This window comes from Micromesistius poutassou, assembly GCF_964030765.1.
Source record: "Micromesistius poutassou genome assembly, chromosome: 12".
Taxonomy (NCBI): Eukaryota; Metazoa; Chordata; class Actinopteri; order Gadiformes; family Gadidae; genus Micromesistius; species Micromesistius poutassou.
Window position 1 is genome coordinate 9,371,863 of NC_140282.1, and position 22,307 is coordinate 9,394,169.

At 43.7% G+C, this 22,307-nt stretch overlaps 1 protein-coding gene across 1 annotated transcript; it reads right to left on the reverse strand.

The window, feature by feature from the left end:
* Positions 1-3,901: 3,901 nt before the first annotated feature.
* On the reverse strand, positions 3,902-7,985 carry cdkn2aip (CDKN2A interacting protein). The gene is made up of 4 exons (XM_084476025.1): positions 7,951-7,985; positions 7,261-7,510; positions 7,053-7,174; positions 3,902-5,029 (listed from the first exon to the last, which is right to left on the reverse strand). Exons 2-4 carry the CDS (start codon positions 7,506-7,508, stop codon positions 4,473-4,475), a joined length of 927 nt encoding a protein of 308 aa, XP_084332151.1. The 5' UTR covers positions 7,509-7,510; positions 7,951-7,985; the 3' UTR covers positions 3,902-4,472.
* Positions 7,986-22,307: the final 14,322 nt, after the last annotated feature.

The window sequence follows — 22,307 nt, forward strand, 5'->3', positions numbered from 1 at the left end:
TAGCATGTGATCCGACATTTGAAAATAACTACACATAAGGCTGCCAAATACTGTCCAAAACTCAATGATGAAATGACATGACTTGCCGAAAGAAAGTAATAAATGAAAGTAAAACACTTTGCCATCGTCTTGATTTCCCTGATTGGAAAAGCTTTAATATAAATGACACATAGCTCTCACGCCATGCTGTGATTTATTCATTGCCCCGGGGAGACTTCCCAATGTCCTCTCTGCCACTTCCGTCTGTGTTTGTTCCCATTATTTCCCTCTGTAGACGTCATCAATATTGCATGAGCCAAAAGAGGCCAGCAGGCATTCCTCTATCAGTTTTGGGCTTAGTGTGTCTGTACTTTTTAACAACAACATCTGGACACACATTATGCTGTGGTGCCACTCAAACATACACCTTCTGTTTGTCTCTTATTTCCTGCTGAGTTAGGAAGCTTTTAATATTGATAGGAATTAGTCCTCTACTTTAACATAGTACACCACACAGTGTGATACCACAATATACCATACACCATAACAGTATTCCTCACCATATCTCCCTACACCACAAACACAACACACCATAACACAACACACTATACTACAACATACCATAACACACCACACCACAACACAAAACACTATACCACAACACACTATACCATAACGCACTATACCACCACCACACCACACCATGACACAGTACACATACCATAATCAGACTGAAACTTAGAAGAATTGTAAATAAACCACTGTGTTTGTTTGTGTGTGTGTGTGTGGGGGGGGGGGGGGGGGGGTATGTGTGTGTGTGTGTGTGTGTGTGTGTGTGTGTGTGTTTATAAAAAAAAAGGAAGGGGTGAACAGTCTTCCAGACTGACACAAATGAATCCTGACTAAGGGGAGAATGGTTAGAATTGATTAGGGGCTAACGGAGATGGATGGGAGATACAGAAAGGATTTGGACTGAGAGGAAAGAATTCATTTCGGGAAATCAAATTGGTTAATAAAGGGCAATGCTGAAGGCAGTGGAAAGGATTGGTGAGGTTCACTGGGATCTGATGTCAGTTTTGTGTTCAGGAAATGTTTTTAACCCCTTGTTGTCGTAGCCACTTTGAAGTCAGCGTACTCAGAGGCACAGGCTTGTTTGTTATTGTATAAATAATGTATTTACATTTACATTTTTTAATTGAGGGCATTGAGCAGCCGCTTTTATCCAGAGCCACTTACATAAGTACATAGAATACGTTTCATAAGAATGGGAAACAAAGAAATGCAGTTTGTGGTGTCCTGGGGAGATAACAGAAGCCCCGCCCACAACTGCCTGGAAGAGGAAGACTGTGGGAGGACGGATTCATCCCAGCCTGAATCTGGCAACCAACCCTGGAGGTGAAACACCTGGCAACGGTCTGGGTCATATAACCTTGAGGAACAAATGCCCTCACAAAACATGTGCAGGGTTGGCAAAACAAATCTCCAATGGTGCGGTAGAGAGAGCAAGAACAGTAGAAGGGATTGGACAGAGGAAACTTAAAATATTGTTTGGATATCAACATTCATATCACCCTTGAGGAACCAACTGTTGGAGACATGACGACGGTGTGGAACGATGGAGGAATTGACGGTGGTTCCCTGTCCCCTATGGGGACAGGGATGTTGAATGGTTCCCTGTCCCCTATGGGGACAGGGAACGGGGCCTACGGTGTCTGTCTCCCTCCCCCGCCTGTGTGTATGCAGAGGATGGTGTTTCCCTCTGGATCAAGACCCCTCGAGAACACAGCCTTCCCCACTCCCACCCCCTGTAGTCAAATTAAAACTGTGTTGACTTTTGCATTGTAACCCTGCGGACATTACATTTCTTTCATTCTACAACCTATACATATACACCACACAGACAGACACACACACAAAGAAATACACTCACATACATACACACATACACATGCACACACACACACACACACACACACACACACACACACACACACACACACACACACACTGAAATGACTTAGTTACTTTGAGCTGTCAGACTCGATGACATGCGGCACACGTCTGGTGCGTGAAGCACCATCATTCCATCACTAGCATTCACCGTCAAGTTTACAGCACCGGTGGGCACTGGCTCCAATATACCACAGCTCTTCAGTAAATATCATTCAACATCCATTTCCTGGAGTTTTTCTCACTGATAATATGCAATGCCATAATATGCAATGCAATGAATATTGCATTGTATACAGCTTCTGTATCCATGTAAACAGGTAATCATGCATTCATTCAAGTGTTCTCTTTCACATTTGCTGCTTTGCCTCCACAATCCATCATTAACGAATAGAGGAACGGAAACCGTGCAGTAGACACGAGTTTCTATGTATGCTGGATGTTATCTCTCCCTAAATGACAGACAATTGATCATCATTTCCATAGAAGCGCACACACACACACACACACACACACACACACACACACACACACACACACACACACACACACACACACACACACACACACACACACACACACATTCATACATACATACATACATACATACATACACGCACACACAGAGCGAGCCTCACACTGCTCACATATATGAGCAGTGCTACCCTCTAGTGGTAGCACGAATAGTATATCTGATGACCCAGCTTCCAGGACACTGTAGTGTTCGAAGGTTTTAAGGTTTTAATTTAAGGATCGCCCTGACCTAGGAAACAGCGGTCTAAAATGTGGAAGCGCCAGTCTTTGAGAGAGCTTAATTAGCAAGAAGTTAGTACAATCGCCTGAGACAATTTGATAAATGCTACATTACTATATGCCTTCAATAGAAACCCAAATAAAGATCACAATCTATTAAAACAATATCAAAAAAAAAAAAGGTGTACTGAGACAGTAAGACAGAGGCTTGTATAAAGAAGTTGGTCTTCGATTTCTATATTTTAAAAGTTCTAACAAAATGAGAGTTTGTGAATGGAGGATCTGAGTGTGTTTTTTGGAAATGCCCCCTGGAATCAAACAAGTTCAGAAAAACAAGCTCATTATTACATTAACAAGCCCGCTGAATGTCATAGTGATTGGTGTGACTCACACTGGGAGCTTTGGGGATCTGGGCGGTGCGGTTGTTGATTTGGATGTTTTTAATGTCAGACAGGCAGTCAAAGAACGTGGCAACCACTCTCAAAATGTGTCCATCCAACTAGAGTACAATGTGTACCATGATGTACTAAGACTAACTAATACAAAGATTAAAAACCCTTGTCAATCAGTTTTTATTAAAATAAAATATTTTTATGAATAGTTGTGTTTTGTATTTATTTTTATGACAAGGCATGTAAATCCGTGGGGAGCATCAGTAGCTATGGTTTGTAATTACTCCTCTTAAGTATATTTCTGCAGTTACTATTTACTTCAGAGTAACAAGACAACTTGAAACTGTGATCACAGAACTGCTCCATCCTCTTCAAGGGATGTGTCGTGGTTTTGCTTATCGGATAAATGCTCATTTTAGAGTTCTGTGATCCCTATATGAGTCAATGTCACACTACTGTGGTATATGGTAGATACCATTGTGATGGTTTAAAGGGGGTGTGTTGATTGCATTTCTCCTATCTCTTTCCCTGTGGTTACTTTGGTCCTTGTTTACAGTATCTGGCCCCTAGTAGTGTTAGCGGACTGTAAGGTTGTTCACAGGTGCTGTGGATTTCCAGGAAGAGGAATGGAAAGTCCCTTTATTATGTCTGCGGCGATATTATTTTGGTTGGCTCATCTATGAAAGAACAAATCTGAAACTGAATTCCTTGAAAATATGTTTATTTAAAAAAATATAGAAATGGAACAACAATAGACATTACACACTTGCAATGTTTTCTTTTAAGATAAGTGAAAACACACACCACTGCAGAATCCTTTCGCAATATATAATAATCAGAACATGAACTGTCTGCAACCCAAATAACCAAAAGAGAATATCCCCACTATTGTCCACAGAGATGGGATTGAGTGGTCAACAACAGTAAATAATGAACAACAAAACAGTAGCCTAAACTTGTACTGTTGATGGCTATGTATTCTAGGGCACTCATAAGGCAGATCTCTCCATGACTTCACTTCATCAAAGCATCATCACAAGCAAATGGAGTGAGCAGAATCACTTCTGAACAATAGTAGGACACGGCCTCGGCCGTGCAAGTTTCCCATACGTACGGTTGTAGCAGCCCAACTTCTTCCAACTGAAATCAAATAAAGAAGTGAATTCTTCTTATCAAACGGATAACAGGAACAAAAAGAGATGGTGCTGTTTAGGATGCACCACCTGTAATACGAGGCAATGTGCAATAATAAAACAGTGCATTGCAGGAACTCCAAAGCAGCAGGGTAGTACAGAGTATGTTACTATGATCGATGGCATGGCAATCAAAAGGACCCCCTAGTCCTCACAGTGCTCATGACGGCATCACGTTGAGCACTCCCAGGTGTGAGTGTCCGTGCTATGAGGCCCCGCCCTCCCCTGAGTCGGCCTGAAAGGGGTAGCTCAGCGCGGGCGGGAACCCCTGGCTCCGGGGCTGATCGTCCAGCAGCATCACGTCCTCCACGTCCGTCCCATTGTACCGCCGCCTGCAGATCTTCACAGTCACTTTGCGGCCCTGAAAGGCCTTGAGGGCCTCCTTGGAGGCCATGGCTCTGGCGGCCGCCTCGTCGCGCCCGTAGCCGGTGCCCATGTACACGGTGCTGCAGCGCAGCTCGCACACCTGCCCCTCCTTCTGTGCACGGCTCGCCGGCAAGTCGGGAATGTCCTTCAGCGGCACGAACACGCAGCCCAGGCTCTGCTTGCAGGACTCCACGCAGCTCTGTAGGATCTCGTAGTGGTCCAGGTTGGGGCCGAAGCCCCCGGCCGACACCAGCTTCCAGGCCACGGCCTTGTAGAGGCGGTTGAAGAAGGGCTGGTGCTGGGCAGGGGCCTGGGGCGAAGGGCCCTGTTTCTGACACGCGGCCTTCCCGCCTGGCCCCACTTTGGCCTTCTTGACGCAGCCGTCACCGTCTGGCCCTGAAGGATAACAGTGGACATTGGAATGGTGGATGTAGCGGTGTGCGATATGACGATATTAGATTGTGAACGATTAAAATGTCTCAAATGTTTCCGTGATCTGCCTTTACAGAGAGATCCTTAGTATCGTGCTACAGTGCACATTAGGGCTGTCACTTTTTATTCGATATTCGAATATGCATTAGAATACGACGTGACATATCTGTATTCGAATATATATAATCAATATATAAAGTGCCATGTTGTGTAGCGCATTTTTTACAGTCTATGATTAGACTGTTTGGGTTTTACTTTTTATTTTATTGTTTGCCATCTCATCCATTCGCGTGCGCGCTAATCAAGCGAATAATATATCCTGATTCGAAAATGGATAACGCACGGAGCAGCCAGCCTGAGCGGTAAATTGCGACCCCAAGTCATCCCTGCTGACACCAGCAACACACTGTATTGGTGGAGAGACATGGGCTGCCACAAATACCTGCTTCTCTCAACATAGACGCGCAAATCCCTGTGTGTGCCAGGCACGTCTGTGCACTCCGAACCTGTGTTCTCTGCCGCAGGTAACATAGTGAATAAAAAGAGAGCCGCACTTGATCCAGATCAAGTTGATAGATTGGTGTTTCTAGCAAACAACATTATAGAAATTATTATTACTTGCAGATAGGCTATAGGCTTTACTCCTGCTGCGGTCTCCTGTAAGTTGTCACGTCATTGTTCGCGCTGTGCAGGTCTGATTTCGTTTTTGTTTTTCATTGCATAGCCTAATTTTGTGATATGCATAGTGGCACTTGATATTGATTAAGTTGATAACCTGTTTCAAACAAAGAGGATATGGCTGAAGTCCTGTTGCGGGGCCTCGTAGATATTCAAATACATTGCTTGATATTCGATATCCGTTCAAACTTGATTTTTCTCAAAAGTGACAGCCCTAGTGCACATTCAATCAGTTGCAGTTCTATGGCTCATACACGCATCCAAAGTTGTTTTCTCAGCCAAATCTTAAATCACACAATTTGCTAGTCCATTACACGCCTTCCCTAGAGAGACACACCAATAAACCAATAATAGCAAACAGTAGGTAGTGCCTTGGATTTAATCCCCTCCCACTTTTTATTTGGCAACGTAGCGGCATGGATGACAACACGGAGGAGTTGGTCCCTAAAAATAATTCAGCGTCTGTAATATGGAACTGGTTTGGATTTTCCAAAACCGACACGGCGCAAACAACAGTTATTTGCAAAAATTGCAAAGATGAGGTTCGCACGTCGGACGGCAACACGACAAACCTTTTTAACCACCTCAAAAGAAAGCACCCGAAAAAGTATGCTGACAGTCAAACAGTAACTTGTACTGTTCACTAACTTGCAAAATAGTCTTAAAAACCAACATGAAAAAGAATCGTGATAAGATCATGGATCGTGATCCTGCCTGAAAAAAATTGTGATATAATATTTTCGCCATATCGCCAACCTAGGTGGATGAAACTCAAACACTGTACCTTCGATTCAATGTTATTTGATAGGCCTTAATCATAGGTACAGTCTCAAAGGGCTTAACAGGCCATATATTTATGACCCCCCCGACCCAAGCCCCCCAGAGGGCAACAAAAAACTCCCTTAATTAGCAAGGAAGAAATCTAGAGAACGTCACAACCTTTCAACGTTAACTATTACTTTATATCTTTGTTCAGCTGCAAAAATAGGTGTGTAAAGAATGATATAGGTGCGTTAAAACAGGTATCAAGGTATGTAAACTTGTTTGGTTGGTAAAAAGCATCAAGTCAACAGTTAAAATTAAAAAAAAATTGGATTCAGCAGTTAGTTAGGTGAAATAGTTTCCTGTTAGTGACTGTTAATTGTTTATATAAACAATTCTATATGATTTAAATGCATCACTTTTATGAAAAATTGATTCTGACCAAAATGGGTCTATTGCATCATGGGTAGGGAGTCAAATTGAGATAGTGAACATCCATCAAGTATGGAATCCAACAGGGCCACTTTGTATTGAGTTGTGTTATTACCAGATGAAGCGCCCCTCTTCCCTTTGGCTATGATATCATCTCTTGTGGTGCGGACGGGGGCGTTCTCCACAACGATCCCTTCACCCATCTCCTTTATCTTGACCATCACAGCCTCTGGGTACCTAGAAAACAAACACAAGTTACACCTCCTCTGAAACCCAATAACTTTAACAGGAGAAATCTCAATATTCTCGGTGTCGATGTTTACCTGCAGCCTAAGAAAACATTGTTGGCCCAGACCATGGACAAAGACAATAGTCTGTCCAGACTGCTGCCAGGCATCCCCGGTTCAATGGTGGGGAAAGCCTCCATATTCCTCAGCACAAACTCCCTTCTGGCAAACCATTGCTTGTTGGTTTCACAATAGCCCCTGAAGGACTCAACCCACTGGGCCAGGTGGGGGTTCTGGCCCAGGTACTCTGAGACGATGTCCTCTCCACTTCTCTCCTCCGCCATCACTGGAATAAATCACCGCCACATCATCATCATCATCACATCACAACATAGATCAATCACCCATGGTTTTAGCTAGCTGTAAGTGTAACACTGCCTGAAGTTCTGTCTATTGAATGTGGCATCACCTCAAAGCTTTGCCCAGACCTTAACACAAACTGTACAATCCCAAGTGGATGCATGCAGCCCTCTACCAGCGCTGTCAGGGTTGTGTTTTATTCAGATGTATATCGTTAGCAGTACATTAGCAGTGACAATGTGGCCAACCTAAACAAATTAGCGAAGCTAATAATAGCTGGGGATAAAGTATCAGAAAAAAAAGTTACGAATACTACAACAAAAAAAATAACCGGCGACTATTATTAACCATGGAGTTTCTGGTGAAGTGTGCGGCCGGTGCGTGGCCCTGGTGTGCGTTAGACAGCCCAACAGGTCGTTCACGAACCTTTTGCTGCTCTTCTAGTCGTGAGATCGGCTAAAAGCTACATGGCGGAATGATGACGTAACCCGGAAGCGACGGACCGTTTGGTGGCGCTTCCGTGTCTCTGAACTACATTACCCAGACATCCCGGTTACGGCTCGAACTTATATTTATTATTATTGGGGGTCAAGCAGCGAAGCTGCGAGACAACCTATTGTTTTTGTAAGTTTTCCTATTATTATTGGGAGTCAAGCAGCGAAGCTGCGAGACAACCATTGTTATTCTACGTTTTCCTATTATTATTATTATTATTATTTACCTGCCATTGGAGTCTATGGCAGCCCATAGAACCAAATGGTAAAAAGTTGTGAAATTTGGCACACTGATTCAGGACAGTCCCATAAGCCCTCACAGCAAATTTGAGGTTGCTAGCCCATGAGCTCTAGCGCCACCAACAGTTCAAATATTATTTTCATTCAATGGGAGTCTATGGCAGCCCATAGAACCCAATGGCAAAAGGTTGTGAAATTTGGCACAGTGATTCAGGACAGTCCCATAAGCCCTCACAGCAAATTTGAGGTCGCTAGCCCATGAGCTCTAGCGCCACCAACAGGTCAAAGTTGGACATGCATTCATGTTTATAACTTTTGACACATTCAACCAATATTCACAAACAAGGCATCATTGGAATCCTTGGGCCAAGCCGAGTTCAACGCACCCTATAACGTCATATTGCGTCATGATAAATTGTCCGCCATCTTGGTTTATGTCAAAAACCTTCAAAATGTTTCACACATCACACATTTTGTCCAATCATCTCCAAACTTGGCACATATGTTGCTCAGACCATGCCTCACAAAAATTTTACACAGAATCTTCAAATTCAAAACCGTTTGGCCGCAACAGCCAATCAAATTTGACCACAAAGCCGCCAAACAGCAAGTAAGCCTGTATCTCAGCAGCCCTTTGACATATCATAACCAAACTTGGTAGTTTATGTTTTAATTTTGTTTAATTAGTTTATCAGCTTGACTCCCTCAACACTGCTCGCAGTTTTAATTATTATTATTATTCCGCCATGGGAGTCTATGGCAGCCCATAGAACCAAATGGTAAAAAGTTGTGAAATTTGGCACACTGATTCAGGACAGTCCCATAAGCCCTCACAGAAAATTTGAGGTTGCTAGCCCATAAGCTCTAGCGCCACCAACAGGTCAAACATTATTTTCATTCAATGGGAGTCTATGGCAGCCCATAGAACCCAATGGCAAAAAGTTGTGAAATTTGGCACACTGATTCAGGACAGTCCCATAAGCCCTCACAGCAAATTTGAGGTCGCTAACCCATGAGCTCTAGCGCCACCAACAGGTCAAAGTTGGACATGCATTCATGTTTATAACTTTTGACCCATTCATCCAATATTCACAACCAAGGTATCATTGGAATCCTTGGGCCAAGCCGAGTTCAACGCACCCTATGACGTCATATTGCGTCATGATAAATTGTCCGCCATCTTGGTTTATGTCAAAAACCTTCAAAATGTTTCACACATCACACATTTTGTCCAATCATCTCCAAACTTGGCACATATGTTGATCAGACCATGCCTCACAAAACAGATTCTTCAAATTCAAAACCGTTTGGCCGCAACAGCCAATCAAATTTGACCACGAAGCCGCCAAACAGGAAGTAAGCCTGTTTCTCAGCAGCCCTTTGACATATCATAACCAAACTTGGTACATAGACCCATGACATCATCACGGGGACGCTCATTAGGTTTGGTGACTTTTGACCTCTAGGGGGCGCTATAATTAATGACAATGTGTTTTAACTCCTCTCTCTTCACATGAGTATATTTCAAACACATTTCCAATGTCTGGTGATACTATGAGACCTCCCCATATAGCTAGTAAATGATTTCTCACGGAAATATCTGCGACAGCCAATCAAATTCGACCGCAAAACCGCCAAACAGGAAATAAGCCAATTTCTCAGCAACCCTTTGACATATCATAACCAAACTTGGTACATAAACCCATGACATCATCATGGAGATACTCAATGAATTTGGTGACCTTTGACCTATAAGGGGGTGAGTGTTATCATATCTCAGTCGATTCTTTATTTTTTGACGTGCAACTTGTCGAAAGTGCTGAAGGCCGCGTGTTTGTCCTGTTAGATCTATCTTTTATGTTTTGATTTTGTTTAATTAGTTTATCAGCTTGTTATTATTATTATTATTATTATTATTATTATTATTGTTATTACGTACAATGTTATATAATATTATACAATATATATATATATATATATATATATATATATATATATATATAACGTTATAAACTAACTAGAGTCTATTTTAGAGCGTCAAACCCACTGAATTATCAACTAGAGTCCAGTTACGTTATAAACTAGTCTAGTTCATAATGTTATAAACTAGTCTAGTTCATAACTTTCAGTGGGTTTGACGCTCTGAGTTAAAGCTGCCAGATTTTTTTTCTGCGTATGGATGCTCCAACAAAATAAATCAATTGATATCAATGATTATATCCACAGTCCATAAACTCAGGCAGCAGTTGCCAAAGTCCACACACTTCAACACCAGCGAGATAGTCCAAGAAAAGAGTTGTGCAAGGTGATTCTGCTGCAGGGGGATTAACCATTGATGTCATGGTGTTGCCCTTGGGCGCCCAATCAAACCATAAGCACATTAGATCAAGTTTATGTTTCACTTCTTGCTGGAATTCGCAAGAAAATCTATATGTATATCTCAATGACTTCTGCTCACCTGTGTAGTATGGAGTTAGTATATGAATATTGAGTTTTATCTTCGTCTCATCATTAGATCATTAGATGTCATAAGGAGGGGATGGGGACATTATGACACTGACCAGCGCAGCTCAGGCCATATCTAGTCAGTATATAGTATATCTATCTAGTCAGTATAAATATATATATATATATGGCCGTAGTCCAGGTATCTGCCTCAATTTGAGCCCACGAAACAGTACATTTGGTACTGCGACCGTAACTACATCGCTGGGAACTATAGTTAGTTAAACAAGGGTTTTTTTTCCACAGCTATTAGCCAATACTGTGGTTTAACAGCAATACGCATCCTTGTTATTTGTGAAGGATGGTGGGGATTGAGTAAAATAATTTTGCAATATTTCATGGAAGTGGAGGATCACTCAGGCTCTGTCTAGTGGCGACCAAGTGGTCCACCCCATATAAGTATATATAATAGCTGGATAATGCATCCAGGATAGAAAGAGCTGTGGTGGGAATTTCTGAGCCATGTCAAGTAGGAATAAAGAGTCATCTGAACTTATGACAATTAGGGGAATATATTTAAGTAATAAAGGTATAATAACATACAACAATCATACAACAAACAATAAAACAAACATAATAATCCAAGGCCTAACATACAATCATCCGAGACGTAACAAACAATCATCACAAGGCCTCAGATCAGTTCAGTTCAGTTCAGTTCAGTTTTATTCTTTGTCCCAAACGGGCAATTTGTTTGCAGCAGGACCACACATACCACAACAACAATACACAGACAGAGACAGCTTCTGCACTAGAAGCATAATTAATAGTTCACTTGAGATACATATTGGCAGTGCATTAAAAACTGAGTTAATTGAAATCAAAATACAGATTCAATAAATATAAGAAAGCTGTAAAGAGAGGTAGTGAATGAGGAGGGGGGGGGGGGGGGGGGGTCACTAAAATGGACAAAGCTGTCTACCTCTGTTATGTGCATTCAGTCATCCCGCTTTCTAATCAAGCGAATAGAAAGCGGCTAACGTCTATAGACATGTCCTTAGTCTTACTGATGTTAAGACGCAAAAAGGCATCTTTGCGACACAAGTAATCTTTGCGACACAAGTAATCAGACTGGGCCATGTTCATACTCCTGCGTGTTCAAAAGACTGACAATTACAGAGTCATCTGCAAATTTGATGATGTACCTGTTGTCATGATGGCTAAGGCAGTCGTTGGTGTATAAGATGTACGACAGGGGGAGAGAACACGACCCTGAGGTGAGCCTGTGTATGATGTTAGGGCATTGGACAGCACATTATTCACCCTCACCCTCTGAACTCTCTGAGTGAGGAAGTAAGCAAGTGAGCAAGTAACCAACTAGGCTAGTATCAAGGCTGAAGCTGCCCAGTAATTTCTCAGTCACCAAGTGAGGTTGGACGGTATTAAATGCTGAGGAGAAATCAACAAAGATCAACCTTGCATGATTCCCATTCTTCTCCAGATGTTTGTAAAGAAGATTAAGTAGGGTGATGATGGCATCCTGCACCCCCCTCTTGGCCCTATAGGCAAACTGAGTAGGATCTAAGGGTGGTTCCACCCTAACTAGGGGCTCAGCTTTAATCGGCTTCTCAAAGGGTTTTGCTACAAGGGATGTGAGGGCAACTGGACTAAAATCATTGAGGGTTTGGGGGCGACTGACCTTGGCAATAGGCACCACTACAGACTGCTTCCATAGAGGTGGCACTCTGTGCTGCTGTGCTGGGAGAGTGACCGAGAGTATATTTATTTATATATGGTAAAAGATGGGGCCTAGTTGTTCAGCACACACCTTCAGCATGCGGCCACTGATGTCATCTGGGCCAGGGCTTTTCTTCCGTCTGCATTGTTTAAAGCGCCTAACAACACCATGCTCATTAAAACTAGGGATGAACGGGGGGAGGAGGGCTGGGTCAGGAGACACTTCTTGAGTTCAGAATGTTTGTTACTGAAGTCATGTGTATCAAATCTGACATAGAAACTGTTTAGGTCCTCTGCCAGTACAGAGTCAGGTTCGCTGTTAAGTTATATCTTACTCCTTCCCCTTTCCTTAAGCCCTAGTCTTCATGCTATCCCAGGCTGAATCCAGATGGGAGTTCTCCCTGCGTCCCCCCAAGAGCTCCACAAGGAGAAGTCCAAAGCATTGACAAAAGCAAGGACTTCTTATACAGTGGCAGACAGGTCTCAGGATGCTGAGAACAGCTCTGCTCCCCAATAAAACTATAGTATGGTTAACCAGATGGTAGTCAACAATCGATGGAAACCCTCATGTGTGTATCAGAGGGAGATGTAACCGTGCATTCTGAGTTGGAGCCATTGACCCTTGACCCCGCCCCCACCATACCCCCACATACCAACAAATGGCAGTTAGAGAAACGGAGGGGCAGTTGGGCAAACAGAGTGTGAAAATATAATTTTCCCATTACAAGATCCACCGTGACTGTTTGACGTGCCCTGACCGTAGGACTCAACCAGTTGGATAGCAATGAACTGCTTGGACGTGACATTAGTAGCCTTCAGATGTATAACACATTGGTGTGGCTGCAGAGGAAAGACAGGAGAGTGGAAGATTGTCTGCAATCCCTACCGGTATCCGGTTATTGGCCCGGCTAGGGATCCTAATGGATCCTAATCCATAATTCTTTGTTTTGTAGTAAAGCAAGGTTAAGACCCTTATTGCCTAGAGAGGAGACTTCTGTTTTATTATGTGTTATTACAATAAAGTCCCACTGCAAGTGCATTCCCGTTACAGCATGTTATTACAAACTTCTCCATGGCTCCAAGACTTTGTTAGACAGATATATATGTATATATATATATATACATATATATCTGTATATACAGAACGTATATTACAGAACACATGAACTCCACCAGAGACTGTTGGGAGACGTTTCCATTAGTGGTGGCTCGTTCGCGAACGAATCAGTTCAAACGAACGACTCTTTAAAGCGAACGAACCGAACTGATTCGCCGCTCTTCTTCGTCGTCGTTCGTCTCATTCGTTCTCCAAGACTCGACTCCCAGCTCCACCCACTAGTCGCTGAGTCGCACTGACTCGCGAGTCGCCGTTCGTTCACTGACTATGTTTAGCGGTGAAGACTCGAGGACTGAGAAGTCACGAGAGTCAGCCGGGCAACAACATCCCGATTCCGAACATGAAGCACTCCTCAGCTAAAAGGAACTTAGTTAATGTTGTGTTGATTGATGACCGTTTGTACTATTGCACGATCGTGATTCGTTTGAGAATGAGAACGAGGGGGGAGCTGAGTCTGACCGACTCGGCTGAGAACGTGCATTCGCCATTCGTTTGAACGAGAACAAGGGAGGAGCCGAGTCTGACTCAGTGACTGAGAATCATGATTCACCGCTACCGGAAATGCAAACAAACGAACAAACGAATGAACGACTCTTCTTGGCGAACTGACCGGCGCGAACTGATTCATTCAAACAAATCATGAAATCCACCACTAGTTTCCATTCCCTGATGATATTCTTGGCGTTAAACATTTTTGTTATGGTTCATTTTGAATTGTTGAACCATGTGTTTATTTTCTTGTCTGTGTATGTATTTTCACATGCTTTTTTTTTTTTTTTTTTTTTCTGTATTATTATTCGCTTTTTGAACTGGTGTAGAAAAGAATCCCCCTCGTGAATGAATAAACAGGTAACCATGATCTATCTGTACATAACATGGGTAATTAAATTATACATGGTGTTTAAAATGTCTGGAATGCACATGATTCCCACAATTCAATGATAGAGAAACTTGAAACATTTTGATTGACAGTTGGTATTTTTCTTGCCACGTCATAATGCAACTTTTTGATTGACAATTGGTATTTTCGTCACTTAAATGTTCCACATTTCCAATGATGACGTCACAATTTGTTTCCTAAGCGATATTTTGTTGTGGTGTGCAGAGAAAATATTTCAGGCGTTTGGACATTGCGTGTAGTAGAGAGAGAGCAGCTTTGTTGAAACAGAGAGATATTTGCAAAACAACTATTCGAATTTGTTGTAGTGAGAACATGGAAGGTGAGTTCCCAGCTCTGTGCAGAACAGTAGGCCCTATATGTTTGGTGGACCGCTGTGAACGCTTGGGCTCAACACCGCCATCTTCAGTACAGAGAAAGACGCGCGTCCAATTTCGATACGAGTTGCAGTTGTAGGGTAGATTAAACGAACTAGACTAGAGTCTAGTTTACAACGTTATAAACTTCAGAAAGTTATACTTTATGAAGTATAACTAGAGTCTAGTTTTTTATATTGATGGTAATTTTCTTGTCACGTGACTTAGACGGGTCTTCCGAGAGCGCTTCGGCTGAACACCGCCACCCTCAGTTCAGAGAATGACGCGCGTTCAATTTCGATACGAGTTGCAGTTGTAGGTAGATTAATCGAAAGAAAATTGTTTGTGTATCAAAACGTGGCATAATTTCTGGATGACGAGGATATACTCTCACAGCAGGGAGCTCTCCACATTGAACATGCGTGTCTTTGCGTGTCTGGCGCTGCTAACACACAAATCGTCCAAATGGAGGTTCCCTTGGAAGATCCTCCTAAACCATTGTAGTGTTATCCCGGTATGATCAATTGGCGTTTAAACCGTAACGTTAAACGGAATGCTTTCAAATTGCCGGGACAATTTAAAACGGGAGGGAAACATTAATGCACATTATTATAATAACATATATATAAGGGCCCAACGTATGGCCTACAAGAAGAAAATAAATCATATAGCTAGCTAATTAGCTATTATATTTTTTTACAAAATACAATTTCTTTACAACAATTACAAACGAATCTTCTGATGTTGATTTCATGTCAATATGGGCTGTTCTAATTCATGTTGTTCTCTCTCTCTCTCTCTCTCTCTCTCTCTCTCTCTCTCTCTCTCCCTCCCTCTCTCTCCCTCTCAGATCAATTATTCTCTGTGTTCAGAGGTGACCTGCTAACCACAGAGTCTTCCGCCTACCTGGTGGAAGACTTCCTGGGAGAAGGAACCTTTGGGAAGGTGGCCAGATGTGTTGAAACAGCCACCAATCAAAAGGTGGCTGTTAAGATCATCAAAAACCACCCGGACCTGTTGGGGTCGTTTTATCGAGAGGTAAAACAAAACACATAAATAAGTTAATAAGTAATGTAATTTAAATATATATTGCTAAAAACCATATGCCCTTTTTCTAATTGTGTGTGTTTCTTTATGTTTGTGGTTTTCCATGAGATTTTGCATTGTAAAATATCTCTTTAACCTGCTCTTTGTTCTCAGCTTGTCATGTTAACGTGCCTCCGAACTCTGGACCCGGACAAGTGTGGGATTGTGAGATGGATGGGGGACTTCAAACACGGTCCCCACACCTGTCTGGTGTTTGAGCTTCTGGAGCAATCTCTCCAAGACTTCGCCTGGCAGAGAGCAGACCACATTCTGCCTCTGATGCAGATCAGACCAATAGTGGAACAGGTAAGGTTGGACCTCAACCTCAAAACAATAGTACTGTCGTTGCTCTCGAAACAAAACACATTGTTGTATTTTGTGTTTCTTGAGTGTGTCTGATTGCGTATAAGACTTTGGATTTATTCATCACGCTTTGCTCTTTGGTACTGTGGTGGATAAGGGTGCAAACTTGTCACCTTTTGGTGGAATTTGCCGTTTTCTTTTAACTCAAATAGGGTATGCATGTGAATTGAGTAGTTCTGCAAAAAATAATTTTTCATAATTTTTTTAATACGGTCATTGTGTAGCTGTTATGAATGTTAGAATGAGCAAAGTTGTACGTGAAATTCGGCACACACAAACTAGCAGAATACTATAGGTGTCCGGGGAGCCTAACCGTCAAACAAACCGCTGCTCAAACAAACACAGTACCCGGGAGGTATTTCTGGACAACGGCGAAAGCTTAGTCTATTGAAGAAAACGTCACACAAAAGTTTGCCGTCCTTCTTGGACATCCTCCATTGTTGCTCTTTGTTTAAAGTTTTGCGCTCTTTCTTTTCATTTAATTTATTAGCAGGCTACACTGTGCTCGCTCTGCTATGATGTCACGATGTTTACGTAGCTGCCGCGGCTATCGCCATCCGGCTTAAACCCCGCCCTACCACGTAAGGGTAGTGTTGGCGGTGGAAACGCGAGTCAGGTTTAGCGTAACCGAGCCGAGCCGAACCGCACCGCCACGAGCCGCTCCTCTGGGTGGAAAAGAGGCACCGCTAATTGTTAGGAACAAAGTTAAACAAGTCTGTGTTCTTCTTATAAACTGAACTCAGTATTCTATTAACGACCGCACTCGTTCACCTGGGTTATGGCAGCAATAATGGTAGCATACTGCAGCTGTACCAGGCTAGAGTGGTAAATGTCATGAAATGTTGATTTTCAGCTGGCCTCAGCCCTGGTCCACCTTGGCACCCTTGGGATAATTCATGGCGACCTGAAGCCTGAAAACATCATGATGACGGGACAGGACACTCGAGTCAAGATAATTGACTTTGGCTTATCCATCCTTGAGGCCGAGGCTGAACCTGGCTACGATTTTGGGACCCTCTGGTACAGGTGAGTAACTGACAGCCATCCTGACCTGGTTGGTTCCTATTGGTTACTGATTACAATGGTTGCTCCAATTTCCTATCTCTCTTTCATTTCAGATCCCCAGAGATGATGCTGGGTCTCCCATATAATAGCATGGTTGATATGTGGTCCCTGGGTTGCCTGGCAGCCGAGTTGTTTATTGGCAGCCCCATTTATCCCGGCCACACGGAGTATGATATGGTAAGTCTAACAGTGTATTTCAAAGTCAATATACCAAAAACATTTTACACTAAGACAATGGTCAAATTACAAGCCTGAGTCGGTGGGGATCATTGGAAAGATTTTTGAATCCCTGAACAATAATAATATTCTCCCACAATAGTCCAGTGGTTGATTGCTAACAGGAAGAATGTGTTGTGTTGTGTTTCAGTGGGCATACATCATACAGCTACAAGGTCAGCCTCCTGATGATATGCTGGACCAAGGCATCAAAACCACTTTGTGTTTCACCACAGAAGGATCTGTGGGGGACTGGAGACTCAAGGTATCACTATACATGTCTGTCTGTCAACCTGCCTTACAGTATCCATGGGTCAATAGAACTTAACCAAAACAGAGGCTATTTTCCAGACACAACGTGAGTATGAGAAGACTGTGAGGCGCACAGGGCTCAAGCGGCGCCAGCCCATACAGTTCTTCATCTCCCTGGAGGATGTTGTCAAGGTAGGTGTTGATCCATTCACGTTGTAGACTTTAATGCATTGGCCATGTTGTGTCCCCTCTTCTAAATCACTTCACTTTTAACCGGAAGGCTCGACCCGGCCCACCTATCCAGCCCAACTTCACTGACCTGTTGGAGAGGATGCTCCATCTGGATTGTGACCAGCGCATCACACCATGCGCACTGCTGGAGCATCCCTTCATCAGCATGTGGAGAGACATCCAGACCGACAGCAGCTTCCCTGAGCCCACTATGGTCCAGCCCTGCAGCAGCAGCCGTGACCCCAGTGTGGACCAGTGCTGCTTCCTTGAGCTCATTATGGCCCAGCCTTACTGCAGCTTTCCTGGGCCCAGTTTGGACCAGCCTCACAGCGGCTATCCTGAGCCCAGTTGGGACCTGCCTCAAAGCTGTCCTGAACCCATTATGGTCCAGCCTTACAGGAGCAGCCCTGAGCCCAGTGTGGACCAGCCTAAATGCTGCTTCCCTGAGCCCATTATGGTCCAGCCCTGCAGTCTACCTGTCAGCCACGCACCTTCTGTGTCAGAGGAACAGAGGGAGGCCATGGTAAACACCACAGACAGCGGCCGAGGGTAGGTGTGCCATTTACTCTCCAATGCTTCCTAGATCCGCTGTTGACTTCCTAATATTATGCCTTCAACATTTATTTGGTCCTCCTGGGCTCATGCACTGCTTAATTGTCTTTTTATCAGTATTTGTTGATGGAATTACGATATATTAAAAATCTTTTCTCTTGATTTTTGATTTGACAGCACTGCATCCATACCTACCACTTCCTATGGCGTTGCCACGGAGACTGGAGAGGTCAAGCCAGCCGTAGCAGACATCCCACTAGGTCTGTCAGAAGTCTAACGCCTTAATCTACTCATGTTTGTATTTTAAACTAAAACATTAAATTTCCTGTTTTGGTGTCATTTTCAGATGTCACCCCAAAGAAGAAGGTGAAGAAGCAGGGCAGAGTTAAGAAGTTCTTTAAGACGGTATTGAAGTCCTTCTGCTGCTGTTGCTGCTTTGCCCATGGGGACCTGGATTAATGGATTCACACATGGACCAGCCCAACAGCAGCTGCTGGCCTGAGTCCAGTGTGGACCACAAAAACAGTTGCTGCCCTGACCCCCCCTCCCAAAGGCCTTGAGCCCACTGTGGACTACCCCAAAGGCCTTGAGCCCACTGTGGACTACCCCAAAGGCCTTGAGCCCACTGTGGACTACCCCAAAGGCCTTGAGCCCATCGTGGACTACCCCAAAGGCCTTGAGCCCATCTATGGACTACCCCAAAGGCCTTGAGCCCATCTTGGACTACCCCAAAGGCCTTGAGCCCACTGTGGACTACCCCAAAGGCCTTGAGCCCATCTTGGACTACCCCAAAGGCCTTGAGCCCACTGTGGACTACCCCAAAGGCCTTGAGCCCATCTTGGACTACCCCAAAGGCCTTGAGCCCATCTTGGACTACCCCAAAGGCCTTGAGCCCACTGTGGACTACCCCAAAGGCCTTGAGCCCACTGTGGACTACCCCAAAGGCCTTGAGCCCATCTTGGACTACCCCAAAGGCCTTGAGCCCATCTTGGACTACCCCAAAGGCCTTGAGCCCACTGTGGACTACCCCAAAGGCCTTGAGCCCATCTTGGACTACCCCAAAGGTCTTGAGCCCACCTTGGACTACCCCAAAGGTCTTGAGCCCATCTTGGACTACCCCAAAGGCCTTGAGCCCATCTTGGACTACCCCAAAGGCCTTGAGCCCATCTTGGACTACCCCAAAGGCCTTGAGCCCACTGTGGACTACCCCAAAGGCCTTGAGCCCATCTTGGACTACCCCAAAGGTCTTGAGCCCACCTTGGACTACCCCAAAGGTCTTGAGCCCATCTTGGACTACCCCAAAGGCCTTGAGCCCATCTTGGACTACCCCAAAGGCCTTGAGCCCATCTTGGACTACCCCAAAGGCCTTGAGCCCATCTTGGACTACCCCAAAGACCTTGAGCCCATCTTGGACTACCCCAAAGGCCGTGAGACCACTGTGGACTACCCCAAAGGCCTTGAGCCCATCTTGGACTACCCCAAAGGCCTTGAGCCCATCTTGGACTACCCCAAAGGCCTTGAGCCCACTGTGGACTACCCCAAAGGCCTTGAGCCCACTGTGGACTACCCCAAAGGCCTTGAGCCCATCTTGGACTACCCCAAAGGCCTTGAGCCCATCTTGGACTACCCCAAAGGCCTTGAGCCCACTGTGGACTACCCCAAAGGCCTTGAGCCCATCTTGGACTACCCCAAAGGTCTTGAGCCCACCTTGGACTACCCCAAAGGTCTTGAGCCCATCTTGGACTACCCCAAAGGCCTTGAGCCCATCTTGGACTACCCCAAAGGCCTTGAGCCCACTGTGGACTACCCCAAAGGCCTTGAGCCCATCTTGGACTACCCCAAAGGCCTTGAGCCCACTGTGGACTACCCTAAAGGCCTTGAGCCCATCTTGGACTACCCCAAAGGCCTTGAGCCCATTGTGGACTACCCCAAAGGCCTTGAGCCCACTGTGGACCCCCACCCCCTTCCAGGGGCAATGGATTTAATGTGTTTTTATCTGGCTACAATAAAAGGTCCCCGAGTGGGTTAATAATTTGACTTGACTCTTCATCATAGTTTATTTACTATATAAAGCTGACTTTGAAGGTTTCAAACGAGAAAAAACCCAAATCAAACATGGTCCCAGCACCAAAAATAAGATATCACTATGTAAATTGATTGCGTTATTTGCATACTTGACTGCTTTTTAAAAAAAATCATATTTCTTTATTTATCCATCATACTATGCACTATTTTGTACTGTTATCTATGAGTAACAGCTACTTATGCACATGGACCATTTTCTATCCTGGCTATGTACTGTGGGCTCATGTTTTTTGTATGGGCGGGATATGTATGTATATATGTGTTGAGTTGTGTGTATGTATGCTGGCCGCTGGAACACTTACATTTCCCTGCTGGGATGAATAAAGTATATCTTATCTTATCTTAAATTGTTGTTTGTCAGGCCAGGCTTGGGGTAACTCTTGGTCCTGTTGTAGACTAGTATGGAATGTAGACTGTTATGATTATGATATTCAATGACTTCTGCTCACCTGTGTAGTACGGAATATGAATATTGAGTTTTACTTTTTTTTTTTTAAATGTGTCTTCTTTTTACTATCATTACCACAAACACACGTCTGGCGTAGGCTACGTCAGGAACCGACCCGCTTTCTCACCAGATTTTTTAAAAAGAAGGCGATTTAGAGTGATTTAGACTGGGAGAGGACCTCTTCCCCATCGGAAGTTCATTCATTCAGGTGGGTGGTTACCATGGTTACCCCGCGGCAAGATGGCGGCGGAATTGACGCATACAGGTTTTTTTTTATTTTTATTATCGATAAACAAAATACAAAAAAACAAACAAACAAGGGGTGTAAATTAAAAATCACAAGTCAGAAGAAAAAATAAAAAAAAAATCATTCTAGAGCAGCATTCAGTGGGATATTCATCAGAAGGACATTACACATTTTTCTTGCAATTCTACTAGACTTCAGTGAGGAGAAAAAAAACAATTTAAAATCATTCATAAACCGTGCAAAGGAAGGCCTAGATCATTCCATGTGATATATAAATAAATAAATATATATATATATATATATATTCAGTTCAGTTCAGGCAATTTGTTTGCAGCAGGACCACATGTACCACACCAACAATACCGACACAGAGACAGCTTCTGCACTAGAAGCATAACAAATAGTTCACTTGAGATACATATTGGCAGTGCATTAAAAACTGAGTTAATTAAAATCAAGATGATTCAATAAATATAAGATAGCTGTAAAGAGTGAGTGGGGAGGGGGGGACGGTCACTAAAATGGAAAAAGCTGTCTACCTCTGTTACGTGCATTCAGTCATCCCGCTTTCTATTCAAGCAAATAGAAAGCGACTGACGTCTATAGACATTTCCTTAGTCTTATTGATATTAAGATGCAAAAAGGCATCTTCACACCAGGACACAAGTCATCAGACAGGGCCATGTTCATTCTCCTGTGTGTTCGAGAGACTGACAATTACAGAGTCATCTGCAAATTTGATGATGTACCTGTTGTCATGATGGCTAAGGCAGTCGTCGGTGTATAAGATGTACGACAGGGGGAGAGAACACGCCCCTGAGGTGAGCCTGTGTATGATGTTAGGGCATTGGACAACACATTATTCACCCTCACCCTCTGAACTCTCTGAGTGAGGAAGACAATTAACCAACTAGGCTAGGATCAAGGCTAAAGCTGCTCAGTAATTTCTCA

What these genes read in the sequence shown, in the direction of transcription:
- cdkn2aip (XM_084476025.1), bottom strand. Translation starts at nt 7,508, where the DNA reads ATGGCGGAGGAGAGAAGTGGAGAGGACATCGTCTCAGAGTACCTGGGC. An exon ending in AATGTTTTCTTAGGCTGCAG is followed by an intron (nt 7,175 to 7,260) that starts GTAAACATCGAC and finishes TTTGTTTTCTAG; the next exon opens with GTACCCAGAGGCTGTGATGG. An exon ending in GAAGAGGGGCGCTTCATCTG is followed by an intron (nt 5,030 to 7,052) that starts GTAATAACACAA and finishes GTTATCCTTCAG; the next exon opens with GGCCAGACGGTGACGGCTGC.